The sequence below is a fragment of the Juglans microcarpa x Juglans regia genome, chromosome 2D, assembly GCF_004785595.1.
Source record: "Juglans microcarpa x Juglans regia isolate MS1-56 chromosome 2D, Jm3101_v1.0, whole genome shotgun sequence".
Classification (NCBI taxonomy): domain Eukaryota; kingdom Viridiplantae; phylum Streptophyta; class Magnoliopsida; order Fagales; family Juglandaceae; genus Juglans; species Juglans microcarpa x Juglans regia.
This window is the reverse complement of record NC_054596.1, coordinates 3,721,072-3,741,906: the sequence shown is the minus strand read 5'-3', so window position 1 is coordinate 3,741,906 and position 20,835 is coordinate 3,721,072. Positions and strand designations below refer to the sequence as shown.

Here is a 20,835-nt window from a genome sequence, read left to right as displayed (position 1 = left end):
GTAAATATTTTTTAACTTTTAATTTTTTATATAATCATTATCTAATCATTACAAAATTTTTAAACTTCTAAATAAAATATAAAAAATAATTTAATTTTTTCAAATCTCATACTAAAAATAATATTTTAATTTAATAAAATTTTAATACTTTTTTTCTCAAAATTCTATAAAATATATTAATTAATTCAAACATTTCATTATTATTATTCAAAAACTATTACATTATTATTTACATATCATCTCCTCTCACAAATTAAAGGAGATTGTTGTATACTTTTCTAATAACCTATTTGGATAATTACTATTTGTAAAAAAAAGTATGGCACTACGTCCACTGCTCCCAGCTCTCATAACTACCATTATGTGTTATTTTTTTATTATATTTTTTTACATGTATTTTATAATATTTTTAAAAAAATAAAAAAATTATAATATTATTAAAAAATATTTTTTTAATCACTAAATAAAATAAAAAATAAAAAATTCCAACCGTAAAAAGTAACGGTAAAAACTAATGGTGATACCGTCATTTTTCTAAAAAAAAATATTTGTTTATGCATCGGTTAAGAATTTCTATTTTTTTGGTACGTTGTCGTGAGTGGGCCCTGTGTTATGCCACGTGTACATAGCTGACCGTGTCCATCGTCCACCGTCCAGCTTGACAAATTGACCTGGTTGGATGGGCAAGGCAAGACTTGCAGTAACCGTACCAACATGTTACTTTCCTTTCTTGACTTGGCTTTGACGACGACACAACTTTGTGGAAGAAGATTTTGTTCCACAAACCCGACGAGCAATGCTTCATAGGATAGGTGGCACTTGTAGATTCGTCACTCTATGATTTTTTGAAAAGTAACCAGCTAGACCATCAACTTTAAATATATATATATATATAATTATAATATATTGTATAATAATATTATAAAATGAAAATATTTTTATTAAATGATATTATTTTTATAAGATATTTTATAAAAATATCATTCATTTAAAATATAATTATGTAAAATATTATAAAAAATATTATGTATAAATCATTTTCTTATAGTAATAAGGTAAGATCATAAAAATATAATTTTTTTATGAAGAAAATGTTTAAACTACAAAAAGATATTCACAAAATTAAATTTACGAACTGTCGTGATTTATATAATATGCTAAATTTTAAAATGTAACAAACCCGATAGATTGATAGTGAATAAAAATAAAATATTCCACTTTGAGGGAGAGAAAACTTTCAAAGAATTCGGAAAGAAGAAGAAAAAGATAAGAAAAATTCTATTTCTTTCTGATTGAAGACCAAACGAGAGCCCTAGGCTCGTTACTTAAACCTGAAGACCCTTACTGGGCCCAAACAACAAACAACAATGATCATAAAATTCCTCTTAAGGGCTCAAGCCCATTACTAGCTACAACGAGCAGTCCAACTAAAAAGCAAAAGACAACTATAGAATAAAATTTATAAAAGCAAGCTATAAAGTGGCCCATTGTCGTTGTCAAATGGGCTGATTTTTGTAAACAGAAATGTAACGTAATATTATTTTTATTATAAAGTAGATCTAACGTATTATATTCAATTTATATGTTTATTTTTGTAAAATTTTTTTGTGACTGTAGCACTTCTCTTTTTATAATTATTTTTAACTTTATTTTAAATGCAGAATCTTTTTGTAAAATAAGGTTGTAAAAACATCCTTAATTTATAAAAATGACATTCATTTAAAAGTGAGTTGTGAAAAAAACTACAAAAGAATTGTCAATTGTCTCCCAACTCTATCACTACTCACTTGTAATTTACAAAACTTGAACGTAAAGAAAGGTTCATAGAGCGATAAAGTAGAGGGAGAGATCAATAGCATACTCTGAAGAGTCCTTGCAGCAGCAAACATTGGTGTCAATCCAAGATATGTATGTCTGTCTAATCGACCGTCTTAGGAAAAGATTTAGGCCCGATTTATATTCGTAACTCATCTCAATTCATCTCAGCTCATTTCACTACTATTCATTACTATTCATCAACTTCAACTCACAAATCTCACTACTATTCACAATCCATCTCACTACTATTCACAATTCATCTCAACTCATCTTCGAATCCAAACGACACCTAAGAAAATATGATATAGGGTGCTTCTGAATGTGAATACTATAGTCAGCTAGTGGAGATAGAAAATGCAATGAAAATTGAGAAAAAGGCACAGAAATAGAAAACAAACCGATAATTATCATTGCAATAAACTTTCCTTCCAATACATCATCAGCAAATGTCAATGTTTCCTACATGGAATACATCTTCGGCAGATGTTAATGCCAAGTATTTAATTGCTACTTCCATGCTTTCTCAAATGCCATAACCAGTGGCAATCTTTAACAGCCACAGAAACAACAAATACATCTGTCGTACAAGCCTCTTTATGTTTCTCCCCTAGGAGTAACATGAACAGCATCTAGATAGCAGGAATCACCGAATCCAGGCACCTACATGGTGCATTGACGCTTGAAGAAGCCGAGATAGAGCCAGAACATGATATGCATGCTTTGGAATTCAACTTGAACCAGGCATCGATATCTGATACCAGACAGCTGAAAGAGTCTGCCAACTTCATGGCCCTGAATGCCTTGAAGCCTAGCAGAGTTCGAAGAGCCCCAGCGGAGATGGGAAAACTCCAATTTCCTTAAAGAAATGAGGTCCAGCCATTGCCTCAGAAGAAAATGTAGAAAGAGAAGAGGATAGTGACATCAGAACTCTCATATGGAACAAAACTGAGAATTCACGGTAATTCCCACTTTCCTTCAGAATGTCACTCATAACCGGTCGAACCAACCGAGAATACTGTCTTGAGAACTAAACTGCAAATCCTGCACACATATATGTGAGTTGAGTCTCAGTAATATGTCAGAAAGGTTCAAAGAGCAGAGGAAAAAGGGAAGGAAGTGAAGCTTACAGCGAGTGGGAAATCAGGTGGTGTATCTAGTTCTATGTTCTCGAGGTCAGCAATTCCAGGAGACACATTGTTAATTCCACTATCCTCATCTATGTTGCTAACAAAGTCAGTATAAGAGATGTGATTCATGCTTGAATGATCTACAGCACAAGAATTGAAAACCTCCTTGCATAGCAATGAATCATCCGTGCATTTTAAAACAGAGTTCTCAACGGCCTGAGATTCGCCTGCCAACCATGCAGGGTACTCCATCTTGTCCTTACTCTGAATATCAGATGCAGGGGTGCGAGATGCTTTAGAGCCATATTCTGCTTCCTGTTTAACAAACATAAACTGAAATGAGGGTCAAATACATTAAGGCATCTTGGGAAGCACAAGCAAATGCTACTATAATATTCTCTGCTTTCAACAACATTTTCTTTTCCTTTGTATCCCTTGGTCATCACTGCCACTCCCCAATAGTTTACTAATGGGGTAGAGTGATTTTATCGGACAACTGACAAGGATATTACAGAAATTGCCACATACCTGAGCAGGGGACAGGAGTATGTTACTGTGATCAAAATCATCAAGCAGAACAGATTTCCCAGTGCGGGGTGGATGGGGAGGGTTTGCTTTTGGAGTCCTAGGACTATTTTGTAGAGTCATAATTTCAGAATCCTGAACCACCGGGCTGCCATCATTATTGTCAGTCTGCTTTGGCTGTTGGTAGAGAATTTTTGAGACCACAAATTCTCCTTCCTTCTCTTCTTCTTCAGTCCCAAGATGATATTGATGCATCACCCAATTGAACTTACCTGGCTTGGACCCCTTCTTTGAACCTTTATACAGCACCATGATCTTCTTACAGCCCTTCTGCACTCCATTTTCCATCACAGGTTTGGTCTTACCTGTCTTGTGCCAGCGGACATGCTCCTTGTTCAAACTATGTTGACTATGGATCTTGCGGCGTTTCCGATGACCAGAAGCATATGCATTCATTGTTCTGTGAAAGAAATGGACACTGCTTCCATCTCTCTTAGCCCCTGAAAAGGAGAAAAAAAGAAAGTAAAGCAATCTAGACCATAGTTCGATTCACCCAGCCCCTTAGAGTTGCATTTGGTCCAAATTTTGGTCCTTTTTGTTTATCTGTAAGAAATTTTTTGGTCAAATTGAAACTATACTTCCATCTGGATAGAGAAAATAATGAGAATAGGGACAATACTAAAATCTGATTAAATGGAGCAGCCACATTAACTTCATTAATTTTGACCATTCTACAAAGAAAAGATAAAAGACATGAAATGAGAATTGATTTATTCAGGAACTAAATAAAAATTATAGAATGAATCAGTAATTGAAAACCATATCTGTATCTTCGGACTCAAATCACGTTCATATGCTTAAAAATTTTACTTGGAGGCAAAAAGTTTCAGCAAGGCCAAGAGTTATCCTGCTTTCACTTTTATACTTTCCTTTTCATTTTCAAGGCCTTGGGTTGCCCCTTCTCTAGAATCGGCAGCCTTCCTTAGAATTATCCTCTATTCAGATATTAATCTAATTTTGTCTACCGACTCCATTTTGAAGATTATTTGGCCAACACACTAAAATATACTATAGATTTCACAAGTCAGTTCCCCTCACCTGGAAGATTTTCTGGATGGGTGTAGCAAATTCCTTGCTCCTCCTCAAGTGTTGGGATGAACTCATCAATAAACAAGTGTTCCTTTGAGTTTCCAACACCACACTTTGCCGCTAAATGTTCTAAGAGCTCTGTATCTGAAGGATCAAACTTCACACCAAGAGGCAGGCCAGGCCATTCAGGAGATACCTGCACAGGAGAGGCAATGATGTCAACAATACAGAGTCTACAACTAGACAATTAAAATGATGCCAAAAAATACCATAAATGCAGTCTCCATTAAAGCCAGACTTCTGTGCAGATATAGTGAAATTTTACGGTAAGGTGATTGTGTGAAATCCAAAGAATGTTTTCCAACTTACATCACTGTTGTCAATACAATAATGGCATTTTGGGCATTCACGATTTGCTCCGCAGTCTTTAATTTGATAAGCAGGAGAACACGTAGCATTTCTCACTTTTGTTGCCAATCCTCTGCTGTTCATTAGCCAAGTCCTGCAGGAATGATATGCTATAAACTTAGAGTTTGATGAAGAGACAGAGACATCTCATAGCTGTAAGCAGAGGAATAATTAGCAACAATATGCTAAAAGTTCAATATTTAAAAAGGCTTGAAGAAAAGATTTTTAAAGAATAAGCAACAAAAGAGAGAAGCACGCATGTGCATGAATAAACAATCAGTATTCACCCGTTATGGCGGAATATCATTGCAGTAGTGCATGAGATGGATATCCAAAACAAGCTATAAAAGATGTGCACTTTCAGTGAAAAGGGTCCAAGTAAAGAACAGCAATTCTTGAAGTCAGCTTTCCTTGAGAAGATTTATTATAGATATACTTCTTCAAATATACAAGCATAACCAATACTTCTAACGATCCTTCATCTACAAGTGGTCCCTCATCATCATCCAGAACACTCCAATAATCACCACATTGACGAGAGTTCAGATATCGGCACCCATGACAAGGCTCCAGCTAGAGGAGGGCAGACAAGAAGACTGGAAATGGGTTTTCAAATTAATCCAAATATCCGTTTAGTCATCAAAATATTGACTGAAAGAAAGAGACTTTAACGTTTGCTCCAACCACAAGACACAAACTTTAATATGCCACACCCTTCACATCAGCATTTTCCCAAATGGGGAAACTCTCAGAAGATAGAAATCTAGCTTGAGAATCTCATCTGACATGGGTTCTCTCGAGTCAGAATCTACCACCCCGTAGAGTTTCATTCATCCAAAAACGCATTACTTATTGTGAACAAAACAACAAAAAGATTAAAATTATAATAAGAGGAAGAGCATCCGGATAAAGCACAGAAGCTATAATTTAAAATCGTAAACAAACAAATGAAGAAGAAGAAGAAGAAGAAAGAAAAGAAGACCGATTTGTACGTAGTCAGGGCATACCCCAAACAAAAATATAAACTGAAAAGTGCCCCCAAAAAATATACTAAACTCTTCATATTCGTGGAACCTATTTTCTTCTTTCTTAATTTACTTCGTTAATATTTGAAGCTTACCTCGCCATATTCTATGAGAAGTAGACGATGCTGAACCAAAGCATAAACCGGAGAGAGCGAGTAAAGAACCTTTTCAGTTCAGCGTGCTTGTGTTTTTAAGGTTGCGCATGAATGAGAGGCAAAACACAGCTTTGTAGCTGTTTCGACTACGAGAGGTTCAGGTTGGGAATCCTTCCTAAAACAAAGACCCGAACCGTGATTTTCTTTCTTCAACGTCGCATGACAGTGGCATGGCCAACCGTTGACCGAACCTGGATCCGAGGCTATTGCTTCGGCGCAAAACAGAGGAACTTGTCGAAGAATGTCGAGAAGTTGGGGCCTCGAGAACATATCGGGAAGAGTGTCAAATTTCGGTGGTGCGGACATGACTACCTTGCTCCCCAAGCCAAAGAGTCAAAGACTATGAAAGTGAACTCGCTTTAGTTCCTGTTACCTTTCCTGCCACTTCGCTAAAATAGAGTAATTAAAAAAGAGATGGTTTGGCTATATAAAATTAAATTAAATTATTTTATATAATTATTATAATTTTTTTAAAATTTTATATAAAATATAATAAATAGTTTAATTTTTTTAAATTTTAAAATAAAAATAATATTATAATAACATTTTATTTAATTTTTAATAAAATATCTCATTTCCTCTGTTAACCAAAGGAAACGTAACAGAATCTCTTCCACTTTACGATGCTTGACTTTGATATCGTCTGTCCAAATCACACAAAAGCTTGTATCAATACAACTATAATTAAAGCAAACTTTAGTCACATCCACAAGAATTAATTTCTGCGCACTCATTTTTGAAAGAGAATGAGTGTATTTATCCATCATAAAATTATAAATATTATTTTTTATTTTTATAAATATTCAAAAAATATGGATATATGAAACTCAACACGTCCATTATTATCCATATATTGCAGCATAATTTCATCCCAAAAAAAGGATCGTGGGTCCAGAGGGAGAATCTTTTCTATCGCTCGATCATTTTACTGTTCTTTACGCGGTAATGACACGGCACTGATTGAGATTCTCTTTTTTTTAGAAACAAATCTTTACTTAAAAGGCACCATTCTCAACCAGTCGTTGTAGTATAGTGGTGAGTATTCCCGCCTGTCACGCGGGTGACCCGGGTTCGATCCCCGGCAACGGCGAACATTCTTTTCCTTTATTTTGTTGTTTTCGACTAAGGTCTCATTTGGATTTAGAAAATATTTTATCTCATCATTATAATTTTTTTAAGGGCTCGTTTGTTTTCAGAGATGAGATGAGATGAGATTAAAGTTAAAAATTTAAATAAAATAATGTTAGAATATATTTTTTAATATTATTTTTATTTTGAAATTTGAAAAAGTTGAATTGTTTATTTTATTTTGTGTGGAGATTTGAAAAAGTTGTAATGATGAGGTGAGATGAGATGTTTTTCGAAAACAAACAAGGCCTAAATTTTCGTACAAAATATAATAAACAATTCATTTTTTTTAAATCTCAAAACAATAATAATATTAAAAAATAATATTCTAATAATATTTTTTTCAACTTTAATTTTTTATCTAAAATTATCTCATCTTTGAATACAAACTAGTAACTAAAGATTGGCCAAATGGCAGGGTTCTTCGTCATTGGGGTTAATACTTAATTATGTCGTTGCCACCTCAGAATTTTAGTCCAACATAATTTGTGTCTATGGCTTTGGGAACGCAGTTTGTACAATTACTAAATATCATACATATATCATTACTACCTGAATGTTAACAGTCAATACATACTCCAGAAGATTTCTTGCATACAAGTAGGAGTAAAAGGCCTTTGGATGGGACCTTATTTCATAACAAGACTACATCTCAGCAACCCCTACTCCAAAAATCAGTAGAATCAAACTGAAATCGATGTGGATGGAGTAAGAAAGTTTTGACTGTGGCATCGGCTCCGACGACTGACTGAGTCCTCTAATGTCAACTAAACTGACTAATTTTGAGCAAAAGTAACGTTTCCTTTATGAAGTATGATGCAGGATCTTGTAATATTTCCGATACAGCTTATTGAGATTGCTTAACAACTACTTGGGATCAGTAACACTGTCTAAAGCAACTGAAAAAACTTGTAGGCTTGTCTTCCACGCTAGCATTTGGGGTTTCCTCTGAGTCACCTCTCCCAGCCATTAAGGAACTTGTACCCGGAGATTCTGGGGGAAACACAGTATTCTCGGGCGCGTATATCCGAGGAGGGACTACAGGCTCTGGAGGTGAAATGATAGAGAGATAGCGCAAGAGCATCTGTATTATTTGGCAGAAGTTAGGCCGAGCATTAGGGTCCTCTTTCCAACATGAAGTCACGATCAGAGCCAGATCCTCAGGGAGGTTTTCAGCACTGGGCCTCACATTCTGAAACAAGAAGTATTTTTGAATGGTGATAACTTCAAAGCTCCAACAAATGAATGACATTTACATAAGCAAAGGGACCATATGAGACCTTGTGGCTTACAATGCATATTCAAAACTATAATCACAAGAGAAGTGCCATTCATCATGTTTTTGGCCATCGTTCTCACATCATACTCTAATGTGGCATTAAAAGATTAGAATACCCCTTCAAGTATCAGTTATGCGAATTCCACATATATTCTAATTGATGTCAAAGTTTGAACAGGATCACTCAGTAAAGTTTTAAGAATGGTTCAACTTTCAGCAATTTAGTCTTGCAACCATCCATAGATTTTCTTCTTCCTCCCCACCGCAGAGCAGCTAGGGATGTTTCTCTCTCCATGAGTTCTTCACCGAGATGGTCAGGCTATTAGGTAACTACTGGTTAGTGTTCCTGTGTGGGTGCAGAAAATGTTGCTCATCAAATCGCATGAAAGTTCTCCTAAATCACACATGAGTTTCCCACACTCGTTGTAATATGGATAAAGTGGAAAAGAATTGCTGCCAAAGCAATCAAAATTTTGTTAACCTTCCCCTTCCTATGATCTTAAAAAGTGAGATGTGAATAATAAACTAGATGTCATTAAAGTTTCCATCTAAACTTATTCTGTATTAAGATAATACAAACTCAAAAAGTCTACCTATGTTGGATATATCATAAGACGATATCACTTTGTATAGCTACCTTAAATGCGGCTGCATATGCTGCCTGTAGATTTGACATGCCTTCAAAAGGCAATCTATTGTGGATGAGCTCCCACAGCACGATTGCGAAGCTGTAGGTGTCCACCTTGTGATTGTAATGCTTCTTATCTCCATGCCTTAGCGTGACTGTGCTGTAAAGCTGTAACCAAATCATAAGGTGAATCATTAGTAATTTAAAACACCCACTGGTCAAACAAAATACACTAAAAATATTTGAGCATTTTGAGTACCTCTGGAGCCATCCAACGATATGTCCCTGTTTCAGCAGTCATCATCTCTATTAATGACTCTTCTCTAGCTAAACCAAAATCTGCAAGTTTAACTGTTTTATGGTCGGCAGTCAACATCAAGTTTTCTGTGAAAGGGAAAGGAAATGAAGTCATCAGAATTTTGCTTAATCCTAGATTCATCAGGGCTTTGCCTATTTCTATGAATAAAATTTCTTGATTTCCTATAAAAAAAAAAAAAGATTCATCAGGAAGCAGATACACCTGATTTATGAAGATGGAACTACTATAAATTGAATTTGACAGAAACAATGGGATCCTAAACCAACTAGACAGCATGAAACCTTCTCTTAAGAAACAGCACACCAAAGAAATTAAGAGGTGAGGTCCAACAACAGTCAAGGAAATGCAAACTAGGACAAACACAAAGCAATGCCTTCAATGATCTTTAACATTCTTCTCCCATACACTGAGAAGCCTCCCAACAGATATCAAAATCCAAACCAAATTTTGCATCTACCTTCTGAAGCTATTCAAACATACACATTTTCATATGCCATAAGATCACACTAGAAGAGTCAGCCAGTTTCTTCATGTACAACCATGCCTATCACAGGATATCTATTATCTAATGCAATGTAAACACTACCAAGAATAACATTGCTTTGATTTGTTAGTTTTTTTCTGCAAATTTATGGAAATTGGAGACCTTCAAGCATATCTTTGTAATTTGATTTGAACAATGTACTATCTTAACTTCCTTGTTTTTCCTTTTCCGTTCTTCTTTGTCCTTTTTTCCTTTTTGCCCCCTTTAATAAACTATAGGTGGAAGAGCCAGTGGAGACCAGATCATTTGACAGAATTGGAGGCTTTTCCCTATTACAGGAGCAAAATTTAGCAACTCATTGCCCCGTACATGCAAAGAAACATCACATCCCTCATCCATAGGCACAAGAAGAGATGAAACGGGTAGTGGATGCTCCACTACTTTAAGTTGCTTGCTAAAATGTTAAAATGAGTAAAAAATACAAAGGAAAAATTATCCTGCTTGAAACAAGTGTCCTGAGACTCACTCTTCTATATTGTCAGTAATTAAAAAGCACGAGTTTCAACCACAACTAATGACCTGGTGAAAATGGAGATGCAAATGGCAAGGGCAAGACATTATACATGTCATGCAACGCCATTGTGAACCCTTCTGATAAAACTGAACTATAAATGAATTGGTATAGACTTGAAGTGCTTCCTGCCATTCAAACATTTCATTCCTATCTTTTATATCAAGGTAAGACCACATGTGGAAACAATATAAACTAAAAAACACATAAAAATGTAGCTGGCATGCTTAACTGCCAACACAGTAAAATAAGCATACCAGGTTTCTTCTCACTTGTTTAAAAAAAAAATAAAAAAAATAAAAAAAAAAATAAAAAAAAGAAAAAATAAAAAAAAAAAGAAAAAAGAAAGCATACCGGGTTTCAGATCCCGGTGGATGATCCCATGGGAGTGTAAGCATTCCATTGCACGAGAAATATCAAGTGCAAACCCAACCACCACATGCATATCCAAGCACCTTGGCCGCATGTTCAGCAAGTACTTACGCAATGTCCCACCCAATAGAAGCTCAGTGACTATCACCATGACAGGTTCCTTGCACGCGCCAATAAACTGGCAATACACAGAGAGACAACCTTCTTAGGCCGACTTCAATGTTTTCATACAAGATATGACCACCAACAATTCGTTGATAGTCCAAATCGCCAAATTTCAAATCCAGATAAATAGTTTCATACACTTAAAATAATGGAAATATCATTCCCTTGTATGCTTATCAAACAACCTTCACTAGATTCTTGTGTTGAACTCTGGATAACATTGCAACCTCCCTGGCAAACCGCGCTTCTCTCTTGGCAATTTGTTCCGGACTCTCCCCTCTTTGGACAACTTTAATAGCAACTGGTTGACTTTTATATCTACCAAAAAAAAAAAAAAAAAAATTCCAGCAAATTAAAGATTGAAATAACTGCACATAACAATACACCACTGGTTAAATCATCTAATCCACTAAGGCAATAACTAAAGACTTTATAAAGATGAGCTAGGAAACATATATCGCCATTTTGAAAGGCCAAGGCCGAAACTTTAGCAGGCACAACAGCACCGAAAAAATTTGGAAACTCTCAGTCCCACCAAAAGGTAAACCTAATTCCGAAGTAAATGATTAAGAGATAAGAATCCGGATAGACAAAAACATAGAGCACAGTTGACTTACTGTCCCTTGTAAACTTTTGCATGCACACCCTCTCCAATCTTAGGCCCAACAAGAAGTTGCTTAGGATCGACCAGCCACTTTGCATCCAAACTGAACTCCCCCACCGAGTAAATTCCATTGCCAGACCCCATTTTTTTCTTCTCTCCCTCTCTCTACAACCGGAACTTGGCTAGCATAAGCTGACTAACCAAAGTAAACCCTTTTGTGCATCACGCATCTCAAGTATTAAGAAGAAAAGATGGTACAAAACAAAACTTAAAAGAGAGAACTATAGGACATGCTCGGTTCAGTACCAGTGGCAGGGCTTCTAAGACAGACCCATCCCAAGATCACGCTCGCAGATCCAAAAACAATTCAACGTGTGCCTTTGCATAGGAGACAAAGAATAAAGCCCCACATGGTTCTAAGGCACCCACCAACGGCCCCAGAGTTAAAAATATGTCAGAGACCCCAACACAATCAGAGACCCCAATAGGAAAATGGGATATTAAAAACGAAATCAGAGACCCCAACAAGTTCGGTCAGGAACAGAGCAGGAAAAAGTTTGTATAGGGAAAATAAGCAAAATGGCAAAGCACATAAAGAAGGCTTAATGGAGAAATGAGGTTGAGCATGAAACTCAAGGACCCAGAAGGAGATATGGCGTTGGTTATGACTAACAAAATCTTCTCCGCGTATTGAATTGGCTCTGTGCTTTATCTGTATCTGCTGATAAAGCAGCGGAAGGAGTTGGGTCGGCGTCAGAGAACAGTGGACTTCTATTTTAGTAACAATAGATAAATAAATAAACAGAGAGAGAGGGAACAAAAGGAAAATCTTGATCACACGTAAAAATGAGATGATTATAACATTCTTTATTGGATTATACTGTATATAATAGTAAAGTATACATTATTGACCCAAACATAAGGGTATCGTATTAATTTTATAAAAATAAATTTATAAATTAATATAATTTGATGTAATACGTTAAATTATAAAAAAATATTATAAAATATAATGTAATATATTGAGTAATTTTAAAAAAAATATATGTTAACTTATAAGTTTATTTTTATAACATATTTTTGTGAATTTATAAGCAGAAGAGGATAAAATAAAATATTCAACAAATTCAAATACTATTTTGACAATTAATGAATGTTGATAGTGCCAATTTTTCAAAACTATTAATTTTGTTTTTAAATGGAATTTAAATTTTATATAATTAGCCTCAACTTAAAAAAGAATTGTAAAAAATAAAAAATTAGAAATTTTACATAGGCGCCTAATTTTCGAGAGTTCTCATAGCATTCTCATTTGTTATAACGAGTTTTATTTAATCATTAAGTCGTCGTTAGATCTCAATTCCTTTGTCCCGCAAGACCGTCGTTGGCCCTCATTATTGTGAATCGTCACGGTTAACAACCTCCAATACTTGCATATTTGAGTAATTTTACATGCAACTCGTGGGAGGAAAAATGCGTTTGACTTGGGGGCACCGACAGGTTTCACTGAGTTGGTCAAATTGCTTTGGTAATTTTAGATGTTCTCATTTAGTTAATTAATTTATTATGTGCTGTGTTACGTACCGTCATTTTTGCATATTTTTTACACTCAAATAGAATAATTTAAGGATTGGACTTTTTTTGTTTTGGATAAAAAAATTAAAAAAATAATAAAATAAATAAAATAAAAGGGTCCTTGTTTTCTTTTGGGTTTGTTGCACCCTTCGCTATTGGACTTTTCTGAGAAGGCAGTCGGTGGGGGTTGAGGCTCCTGCGTTTGACTCTAAGCCGACCGATCTTCCACACTTCAGTCGGTTCAAACTTTTATTTCTAAGGGGGAAAAAATAAAGGACTGCGAAGAAGAAAAAGACAAGCACTTGCCATACTTTTGACTTTATAAGCCGCAGCCTGATCCGAACTTGTTCTTGAGTTAAAGGCCTCGCGTCCCCGTTGGGCTCGAGAGAGAGGAGAGAGAGAGAGGAGAGAGCATGCATGTGTCAATGAAATGATATATAATGCGCAATCCATTTGGTTCTAACACCGTTCATCTTTGTTTTATGTGTTTCCTTAAGCATGTTATATATTCCACATGACAGACACCATAGCTTGATTTAACCATCGTATAATGCGTAAATTCATCATTGTTCCTTGCACCAATGTTTTCCTAAAATCACATAAATGCATCGAAAGAGAATAAAATTTCCTTTCTAGAAGAAAAAATGAGTAAATAATTCATAAAATTTGGCACTTGAGCCTAGTATCTTACAATATACCCTTCTCAGTTTGTCCTGGATGGCAATAAAACGAAAACACATACATGCCTTTGGTGTCAGCGGCGCTTGTACAAACAAGGTTTCAGCTCAGGCCACTCGATTTCCTTCCTGTTGGGATTTTGCTTATCCTACAGCACGAACAATGAATAAATTGGTAATGAACATAAACCTTTTTATTGCTCCCAAGCGGATATATTGGTTACATAAATTGAAGGACCATAACAAGAAGACGGGTACCTTCTTCTTGAAGTATAATAAAATGAACATCTTGTTCGAGAAATCCTGCAAACAAACTTGTCAGCTAGAACAGAGAATATAAATTTTATCACAAGTATCAATCTTATAAAGGAAATACATAAAACCAACACCAATAGACCTTTAACTCGGAGGTAAATCCTAGCTCACAAACTGCTTTTGAGAATTTTTTTGGATCTGCTCCTCCGGTGTTTGGATCAAACCTGCTCTTTACTTCAGCTATCAAAAGCCAGCCACTGCAAATATCCAGGATATGTGAGAAAATTAGCAAAAAGACGAATCATGTGATGTGAAAGCTTTGGACCAAAATGGGTGCAAACCCTGGCTTAAGGACTCTGTGTGCTTCCTTGAGGTAACTTGCAAAGTTGGTCCCCATGAGTGAAAGGCAGAACACAGCAACATCGATGACTGAAGTATCAAGAGGTGTCTGCCAATAAGTACACAAATTGCTTGAAAAGTGAGGGCCTCTAGCAACTTGTCTATAAACGTTCTGAAACAAAATCTCGCAATTCTAGATTATTCATTTGGTTTCCTAATTGAGATTCTGGAAGATAAAAAGCAATAAGGTCTGGAAATCTTATCAAACTCACAGTAGTGCGCAGTCACCAATATCTTGGCATACTATGTCAACAAAAGCATTTGCATCAAACTATTAGATGCATAATATAAAGATCACATACATAAACATAAGGGAAACATAACTCAATTCTCTTATTTTATGGGATGTAAGTCGCTCAGTTGTTTTTGAAGATTAAAAAAAAACTAGACAATTTTATCATAACAGAGATACAACCTACAATGAATATTTTTTTTATAAGTAATATATATATATATATATATATTCATCCACAGAATAGTTGCATAGTCAAATGAAATGACATGTTTTTTAACTTTCAAAAAGTAAAATGAAATCACATACCTTGGACATGTCACAAGCAATTACTGAAGGATCATTTGAAACAAGATCAAGGGAGAATACTTTATTCTCTACATTTTTAGCAAGGCGTGCATCTCCTGATAAACACAGCAAAGTAATAGTCAAAAGAACACATTAGCAAGCATTAGACACATGATTGCAACCTACACACACATTCAGTTGATTCCATTGCAATGGTTAGAAATACAAATAAGAGTTCAGTGAACTCTCACCACAGCCAAAATCAGCTACAACCAAAAAAGGGCTGCCATTCTTTAGCCACTTTATAATTATATTAACCGGCTGTTCTGGCCAATGTGACATTTGCTCTTGATATCCTGCATGATACTAACCAGATAAGTAAGACATGAGTTTAGACACAACTTCATAAGATAAATCAAAACAAATTTATTTGAAAATGTCTTCTATGCTCCATTTTTTGTAGAGGAAACAGAGAAACTAGAATGGAAAGATAAAATAGTACTATAGAGAAAGCTTATTAAAGGAAAGAAACTTGTCTTAGACACCTATTCATTTCTCCATCCCTAAAGAACTAAAGTTTCCAAGCCTGCATCTGGGTTTGATTTGGATTCTCATTAACTTAAGATTCATAGGACACAGGTTTGAGCAACCAACCTAATCTGCAGGAAATACTCAAAAGCACTGTGAAATACGAACTATCCTGATTAAGTGTGTTTGGACCCGATCGTCATGTATAAAACAGTGAAATGTCCTAAGAACGGTTGTATCATTCAGTATTGTCACAAACATTATGTAAAAGCTTAAAGGGTTTCCAAACAAATGATTTTCTAATTCATGACATGAATAATCATTGGCAAGGATGTATATGTAAAACTTATTGTGATATTACAATCACCAATGCTGATCATATTTAACCCAATACTCTATATTTTGATATCTTTCTGCAACTAAATGCTCCTATGCTTCACATATTCCCTGAAAACATTGCTTCATTTGAAACCAAATTTTTTTTGTAGGTAAAGTAAGATTTTATTGATCGAGTAAATATGCAAAGCCCAAGTAGACAGGAAGTATACAAGGATAGCACCTATCATTTGGAACAGAATAGAAGGAACAAAACTAACCACATTAAATAATGCCGGGTCCTCTTTGAAATAATCAAGCGCTTCTTTGCCACTGTAAAAGAAAAGAAGAAACGGCTAGACTAAAAGAATGGAATTTTTCCTTGTAAGCAAAATTGACTGTCCTAGAATGATAATTATTGCTAAATTAAGACGTGCATATTAGAAACTCAAATCGTCCGACAACAAAATAAATTGCAGAGTTGATGATTTACGTGCAAGTGTATAGCTTCTCGTTAATCATCCTGAAATGCCCTCCTGATAACCTCGCTTTCATCTGTCAATTCAATAATAACGCCACACTTACTCGCTAGCGCAGTAACAAAAATGATTAAAAAGTAAAGTTTTTTAGAACTAAAAGGCTATCGATGAGTTCAAAAATTAATAAATACAATAATAAATTTACCTTATCGAGAAAAGTAGAGGACTTAGAGAAGCCCTGCGATTTTGTACGCTTAGCAAAAGCAGAAGCAGAAGGTTCTTCTTTTCCTTCCTCTTGACGTTCATCGACTTCTTCAACTGCCGCAGAATCGTCCTTCTCATGACGAAGCTTCTTGTTCTGAGACTTCAGGCGTTTCGCCCTCTTTCGCTTGCTGCTCGGTTTCTTCTCCATTGCTTTTGTTTCCAACAACTCAAACTAGTTTCTTTGAAGTTCAGTGAGCTAGTTCACGGAGTTCAGAGAAGTTCAAGAGATTCGGCCAGAAACAAAACAAAACAAAATAAAACCAAATCTTAGTTTTGGGCCTAGGGCTCTTTTCATACAGAAGACGTGGCTGAGCCAGTTGGGCCTAATTTTCTAGCTTAGTAGTTTTTTTTTTTTTTAATAAGTAAATAAGGTATATTACTCCAAGAATAGGCCTAGCCAAGTATCTACAAAAAAACCTCGACTAGGAGGGTGCAAGGGAAACAAGAAAATCATGCTTAGTAGTTCCAAGGCCCTGTTTCATTTTTAAGCTAAATCCAAGGGCCTGTTTTAAGTAGGAGTAATAATTTCCCTCAATTAGAACAACTCGAATTTCACATCCCACATTTAAAATTGACAATTGTTGTTACAACTTTGGAAATTTGATACAAATTTAATGAAGAATATAACTTGTTTATTCTATGAATTCTTCTCCTTGGAAACCACACCCGTCATTTTATTGACATGTCAAGACTTAATTTATAAGAGATTTTAATTTTAAATTTTTCTAACAAATTAAGTCTTTTCATGTCAATAAAATAGAGGGGGTTCAGACGGTTATTAAGACTAGGAAAGAATAACTGAATTGAGTTCATGGATTTACCTTGGTCAGGTTATGTACCAATAAATGATTTTTATATTCGAAACCCATTAGAAAGAAGGGATCCCATCAAAACTTCTTTCGAGCAATGGGCCAGACCCGGTCATTTCTCAAGAACAATAGCTAAAGGGCCTGATACTACTACTTGGATTTGGAACCTACATGTTGATGCTCACAATTTTGATAGCCATACTAGTGATTTGGAGGAGATATCTCGAAAAGTATTTAGTGCCCATTTCGGACCACTTTCCATCATCTTTCTTTGGCTGAGTGGCATGTATTTCCACGGTGCTCATTTTTCCAATTATGAAGCATGGTTAAGTGATCCTACTCACATTGGACCTAGTGCCCAGGTGGTTTGGCCAATAGTGGGCTTTGTATACTGGTTTTCAAATAGAATTTTTCTTATTCTATTCTTAGGTCAGTGTGCAGCACATCATCCACACCATCTCAAATTTTAAAATTTATCTTATAAATTAAATTATGTTGTATAAACATTTTATTTGATGTATTATCCACATGGACTTATAAATAAATTTTTCTTAATTCTATGAAATGGGTTAGAACTGAGGACAAGTATTATTGTCTGTTTCAAAGAAATTGAAATGAGGGGAAAAAACATTGGAAAAAAAACCATTGATGTTATGCCTCAGAGCAGGACCATTTTTGTGTAGCTCATCGACAATGAAGGTGACGAAGCAGTCAATAAAAATGACCCCTTTTCAGCTTTCATGTATAAAGAGAGCATGCTCCGAGTTAGATTCATGCTGAACAGAATATCAAAAAACAGAGATCCAAGAATTATTGAGGATGGAGGTGACAATTAGACGTGTAACCGGTCTAGTCCGGTCTGGTTTTGGACAAAATTTAGGACTGAACCGGTATGTACCGGTTTTGCATTTTTCAAAACCGATTCCGCACCGGTTACCCTCCTAAACCGATATCTCCGGTTTCTGATCTGGTCCGGTTTTCCAGTTTTTTACTAAAAAAATCCATATACACAAACTATCAAACACACATATAAAACACACAATCTGTTTTACAATGCAATCCATATACACAAACTATCAAACACACACACACAGACATATATACTGACACATACAAACACATATAAATTCAAATGTTCAGTTATCTTCGGAAGTTTCAAATGTTCCAATACACTGACACACACACACACACACATATACATATAAACAAACACACACAGACACACAAAGACACACACAAAAACACATATAAATTCAAAAAAGTTAATCCATATACACAAACACAGACTTCTAGCCATTGGCAACTTGCGGACTCGAGTCCACGCATATTGGGGGGGGGGGGGTGAATTACAGATGCTTAAACTGAACTTTCAGGTAATTTCACAATCACAATCACAAAACCCTAATAACACAATCACAAAACCCTAATGATTCATATAACTTGAATTAATTTCATATAACTTAAATAAGTGAAATGAAAAAAATAATGGAGAAAAATTACCGTGAGGAATCGAAGACAGAGAGACGTGAGGTAAGGCCGTAAGTCCGTGAGGGGAGGTTCGAAGACGTCAGGGATTCCGTGAGCTCACGGTATGTGCGATGGCCGGAGAGGAGAGGTAGAGAGACGGAGAGTGAGGTAGAGAGACGGAGACGAGAGGGAGACTAGAGAGGCGGAGACGGGAGACGAGAGTGAGGACTGAGGAGAGGGGCGCCGTTTGAAATTGTTGTAGCAGTATAAACTGGAATTGTGAGAGGAAACGGCGCCGTTTCCTTTGAAACTTTCAATTGTTGTGCTCTTTTTTTTTCAAAAAAATGATCATTAAAGACAAAATTTGATGGTTTGGAAAATTGATAATTACAATTTATATATATTTGTAATACATTTAATACATAGTTAATAGTTATATTAGTATTTGTTAAATGTTATAGTGAGTTTAATTTATTATAACTATATTATTGATAGTATTATAGTGATAGCATTAGTATAGTAATTTATTATAGTGATCGTATTAGTATAATAATTTAGTTTTAGTATTAGTATATCATTATTTTATAAGTGATTATTTAGTATAGTGATTATTTAGATATATATAATATATTAGTATTAGTTATATATTAGTGCAGCTATATATAAAATGTTATTAATAATTTAATATATATATTTTATGTTTAAAGCATATGATCAATTAAATTTTTATTTTTAAAATTAAATATTTATTTTATAAATTATAATAACATTATCTTATATATGATTATATTAATAACATATGATCAAACAAATCACAAATGTTCATATTTAAGATTAACATTTTATGTTATAATTTTTAAATTATAATATATAATTATTTGATATATAATTATATATTATATATAAAATATAAATTTTCATATAAATTTTTTTCTAACCGGGCAGTCCTGTCCGGTCCGATATCAGAAATCATGATGAAATCGAGATCGGATCGGATCAGATCTAGCTGATTTGCATAGAATAAGAACCGATTTTAGACAGAAGCAGTTCAAAACCGGACCACCGGCCCGAGCAGATTTTTCGATTTAAATTTACACTCCACTGAGCCTGTTATTAATAGGGATGGACGAGGTTTTTGAAATGTGATGTAATGGGTGGCCCCTCACGTCGGTGGAATGGCAGGCTGGTCTAGCGCTCTTAGGCCATATGCATTTCATTCCACGTGCACTAATCATCTTGGCTCAGCCAATTCTTCTTGGTATCGAACCACCATCTTCTGGGATTTATAAATAGATCGTTGAGTTTATTTTTATAGCACTAATATTTTAAGATATTATGCCCAAAAGAAAGAGAAAGACACTGTGGAATCCATGAACTCGCACAAACATTAGAATAACATGCTAAATGATGCAAAATTCTAACATCCTGATCACAAAGTTCCAAAGAGTAAGATTGCAAGGGGCCGAAAATTTTGCTTCCCCATGTTTTGCTCAAACAACTCATTAAGGATTCATAAATTTCGACTTCAGAATATTAATTTTGAATAGCAACTGCCAATAGTAAGAGCTATTTACCGAGGTCATAAGCCATATCATCCTTCAACTTGCAGGGATGAATGCAGACAATGAGAAACTGAAAGACCTAAAATCTAAGATTGGGGAAGCCCCAGAAACAAAGGAAATGTATCAGTTGGTAACTCTGACAGTGATGTTGTCATGGCCTTCCTTACCACAAAGAAAAATTTGGAATGTCCCTACTTTCTCTTTTAAAGTCTCATGCTGAAACAGTTATCCATTAATCATAATGGAATGTGGCCGATTATTTAGTAAATAGCTTTTGGATCCAAACAA

At 35.1% G+C, this 20,835-nt stretch overlaps 3 protein-coding genes and 1 non-coding gene across 6 annotated transcripts; 1 reads left to right on the top strand and 3 right to left on the bottom strand.

The window, feature by feature from the left end:
* Positions 1 to 2,206: 2,206 nt before the first annotated feature.
* LOC121250304 (SUPPRESSOR OF GAMMA RESPONSE 1-like) lies at positions 2,207 to 6,531 on the bottom strand. 2 transcript variants are annotated; one of them, XM_041149403.1, is made up of 6 exons: positions 6,088 to 6,531; positions 4,929 to 5,084; positions 4,569 to 4,755; positions 3,474 to 3,970; positions 2,946 to 3,260; positions 2,207 to 2,859 (listed from the first exon to the last, which is right to left on the bottom strand). In XM_041149403.1, the coding sequence occupies exons 2-6, from the start codon at positions 5,049 to 5,051 to the stop codon at positions 2,806 to 2,808; spliced, it is 1,176 nt and encodes a 391-aa protein (XP_041005337.1). In that variant the 5' UTR covers positions 5,052 to 5,084; positions 6,088 to 6,531; the 3' UTR covers positions 2,207 to 2,805. The 2 variants fall into 2 exon arrangements, with proteins under 2 accessions (XP_041005337.1, XP_041005336.1); XM_041149402.1 differs by having other exon boundaries at positions 4,929 to 5,061.
* Positions 6,532 to 7,165: 634 nt separating this feature from the next.
* On the top strand, positions 7,166 to 7,237 carry TRNAD-GUC. Its single transcript has one exon. It is a non-coding gene; the product is annotated as a tRNA-Asp (tRNA).
* A 559-nt stretch (positions 7,238 to 7,796) lies between these two features.
* LOC121250305 (serine/threonine-protein kinase STY13-like) lies at positions 7,797 to 12,556 on the bottom strand. Its single transcript, XM_041149404.1, has 6 exons — positions 11,711 to 12,556; positions 11,279 to 11,411; positions 10,911 to 11,106; positions 9,442 to 9,566; positions 9,192 to 9,350; positions 7,797 to 8,467 (listed from the first exon to the last, which is right to left on the bottom strand). The coding sequence occupies exons 1-6, from the start codon at positions 11,839 to 11,841 to the stop codon at positions 8,153 to 8,155; spliced, it is 1,059 nt and encodes a 352-aa protein (XP_041005338.1). The 5' UTR covers positions 11,842 to 12,556; the 3' UTR covers positions 7,797 to 8,152.
* A 1,247-nt stretch (positions 12,557 to 13,803) lies between these two features.
* Positions 13,804 to 19,107, bottom strand: LOC121250797 (ribosomal RNA-processing protein 8). 2 transcript variants are annotated; one of them, XM_041150018.1, is made up of 10 exons: positions 19,019 to 19,107; positions 16,651 to 16,905; positions 16,460 to 16,521; positions 16,248 to 16,299; positions 15,375 to 15,489; positions 15,145 to 15,239; positions 14,546 to 14,652; positions 14,347 to 14,461; positions 14,208 to 14,252; positions 13,804 to 14,098 (listed from the first exon to the last, which is right to left on the bottom strand). In XM_041150018.1, exons 2-10 carry the CDS (start codon positions 16,855 to 16,857, stop codon positions 14,027 to 14,029), a joined length of 870 nt encoding a protein of 289 aa, XP_041005952.1. In that variant the 5' UTR covers positions 16,858 to 16,905; positions 19,019 to 19,107; the 3' UTR covers positions 13,804 to 14,026. The 2 variants fall into 2 exon arrangements, with proteins under 2 accessions (XP_041005952.1, XP_041005950.1); XM_041150016.1 differs by lacking the exon at positions 19,019 to 19,107 and having other exon boundaries at positions 16,651 to 16,956.
* Positions 19,108 to 20,835: the final 1,728 nt, after the last annotated feature.

Bases quoted from the DNA above. Each gene is read 5' to 3' on its own strand.
- LOC121250304 (XM_041149402.1), bottom strand. The intron at 4,756-4,928 runs GTAAGTTGGAAA...TCTCCTGTGCAG, and splicing joins ATTGTATTGACAACAGTGAT to GTATCTCCTGAATGGCCTGG. The intron at 3,971-4,568 runs GTGAGGGGAACT...TCTCCTTTTCAG, and splicing joins CCATCCAGAAAATCTTCCAG to GGGCTAAGAGAGATGGAAGC.
- LOC121250305 (XM_041149404.1), bottom strand. From the start codon at position 11,841: ATGGGGTCTGGCAATGGAATTTACTCGGTGGGGGAGTTCAGTTTGGAT. The intron at 11,107-11,278 runs GTTGTTTGATAA...GTGTATTGCCAG, and splicing joins AACACAAGAATCTAGTGAAG to TTTATTGGCGCGTGCAAGGA. The intron at 8,468-9,191 runs GTAGCTATACAA...TTCTTGTTTCAG, and splicing joins CATATGCAGCCGCATTTAAG to AATGTGAGGCCCAGTGCTGA.
- LOC121250797 (XM_041150018.1), bottom strand. From the start codon at position 16,857: ATGGAGAAGAAACCGAGCAGCAAGCGAAAGAGGGCGAAACGCCTGAAG. The intron at 16,522-16,650 runs GTAAATTTATTA...TTGAATTGACAG, and splicing joins CCTCTACTTTTCTCGATAAG to ATGAAAGCGAGGTTATCAGG. The intron at 14,099-14,207 runs GTACCCGTCTTC...TTCGTGCTGTAG, and splicing joins TATTATACTTCAAGAAGAAG to GATAAGCAAAATCCCAACAG.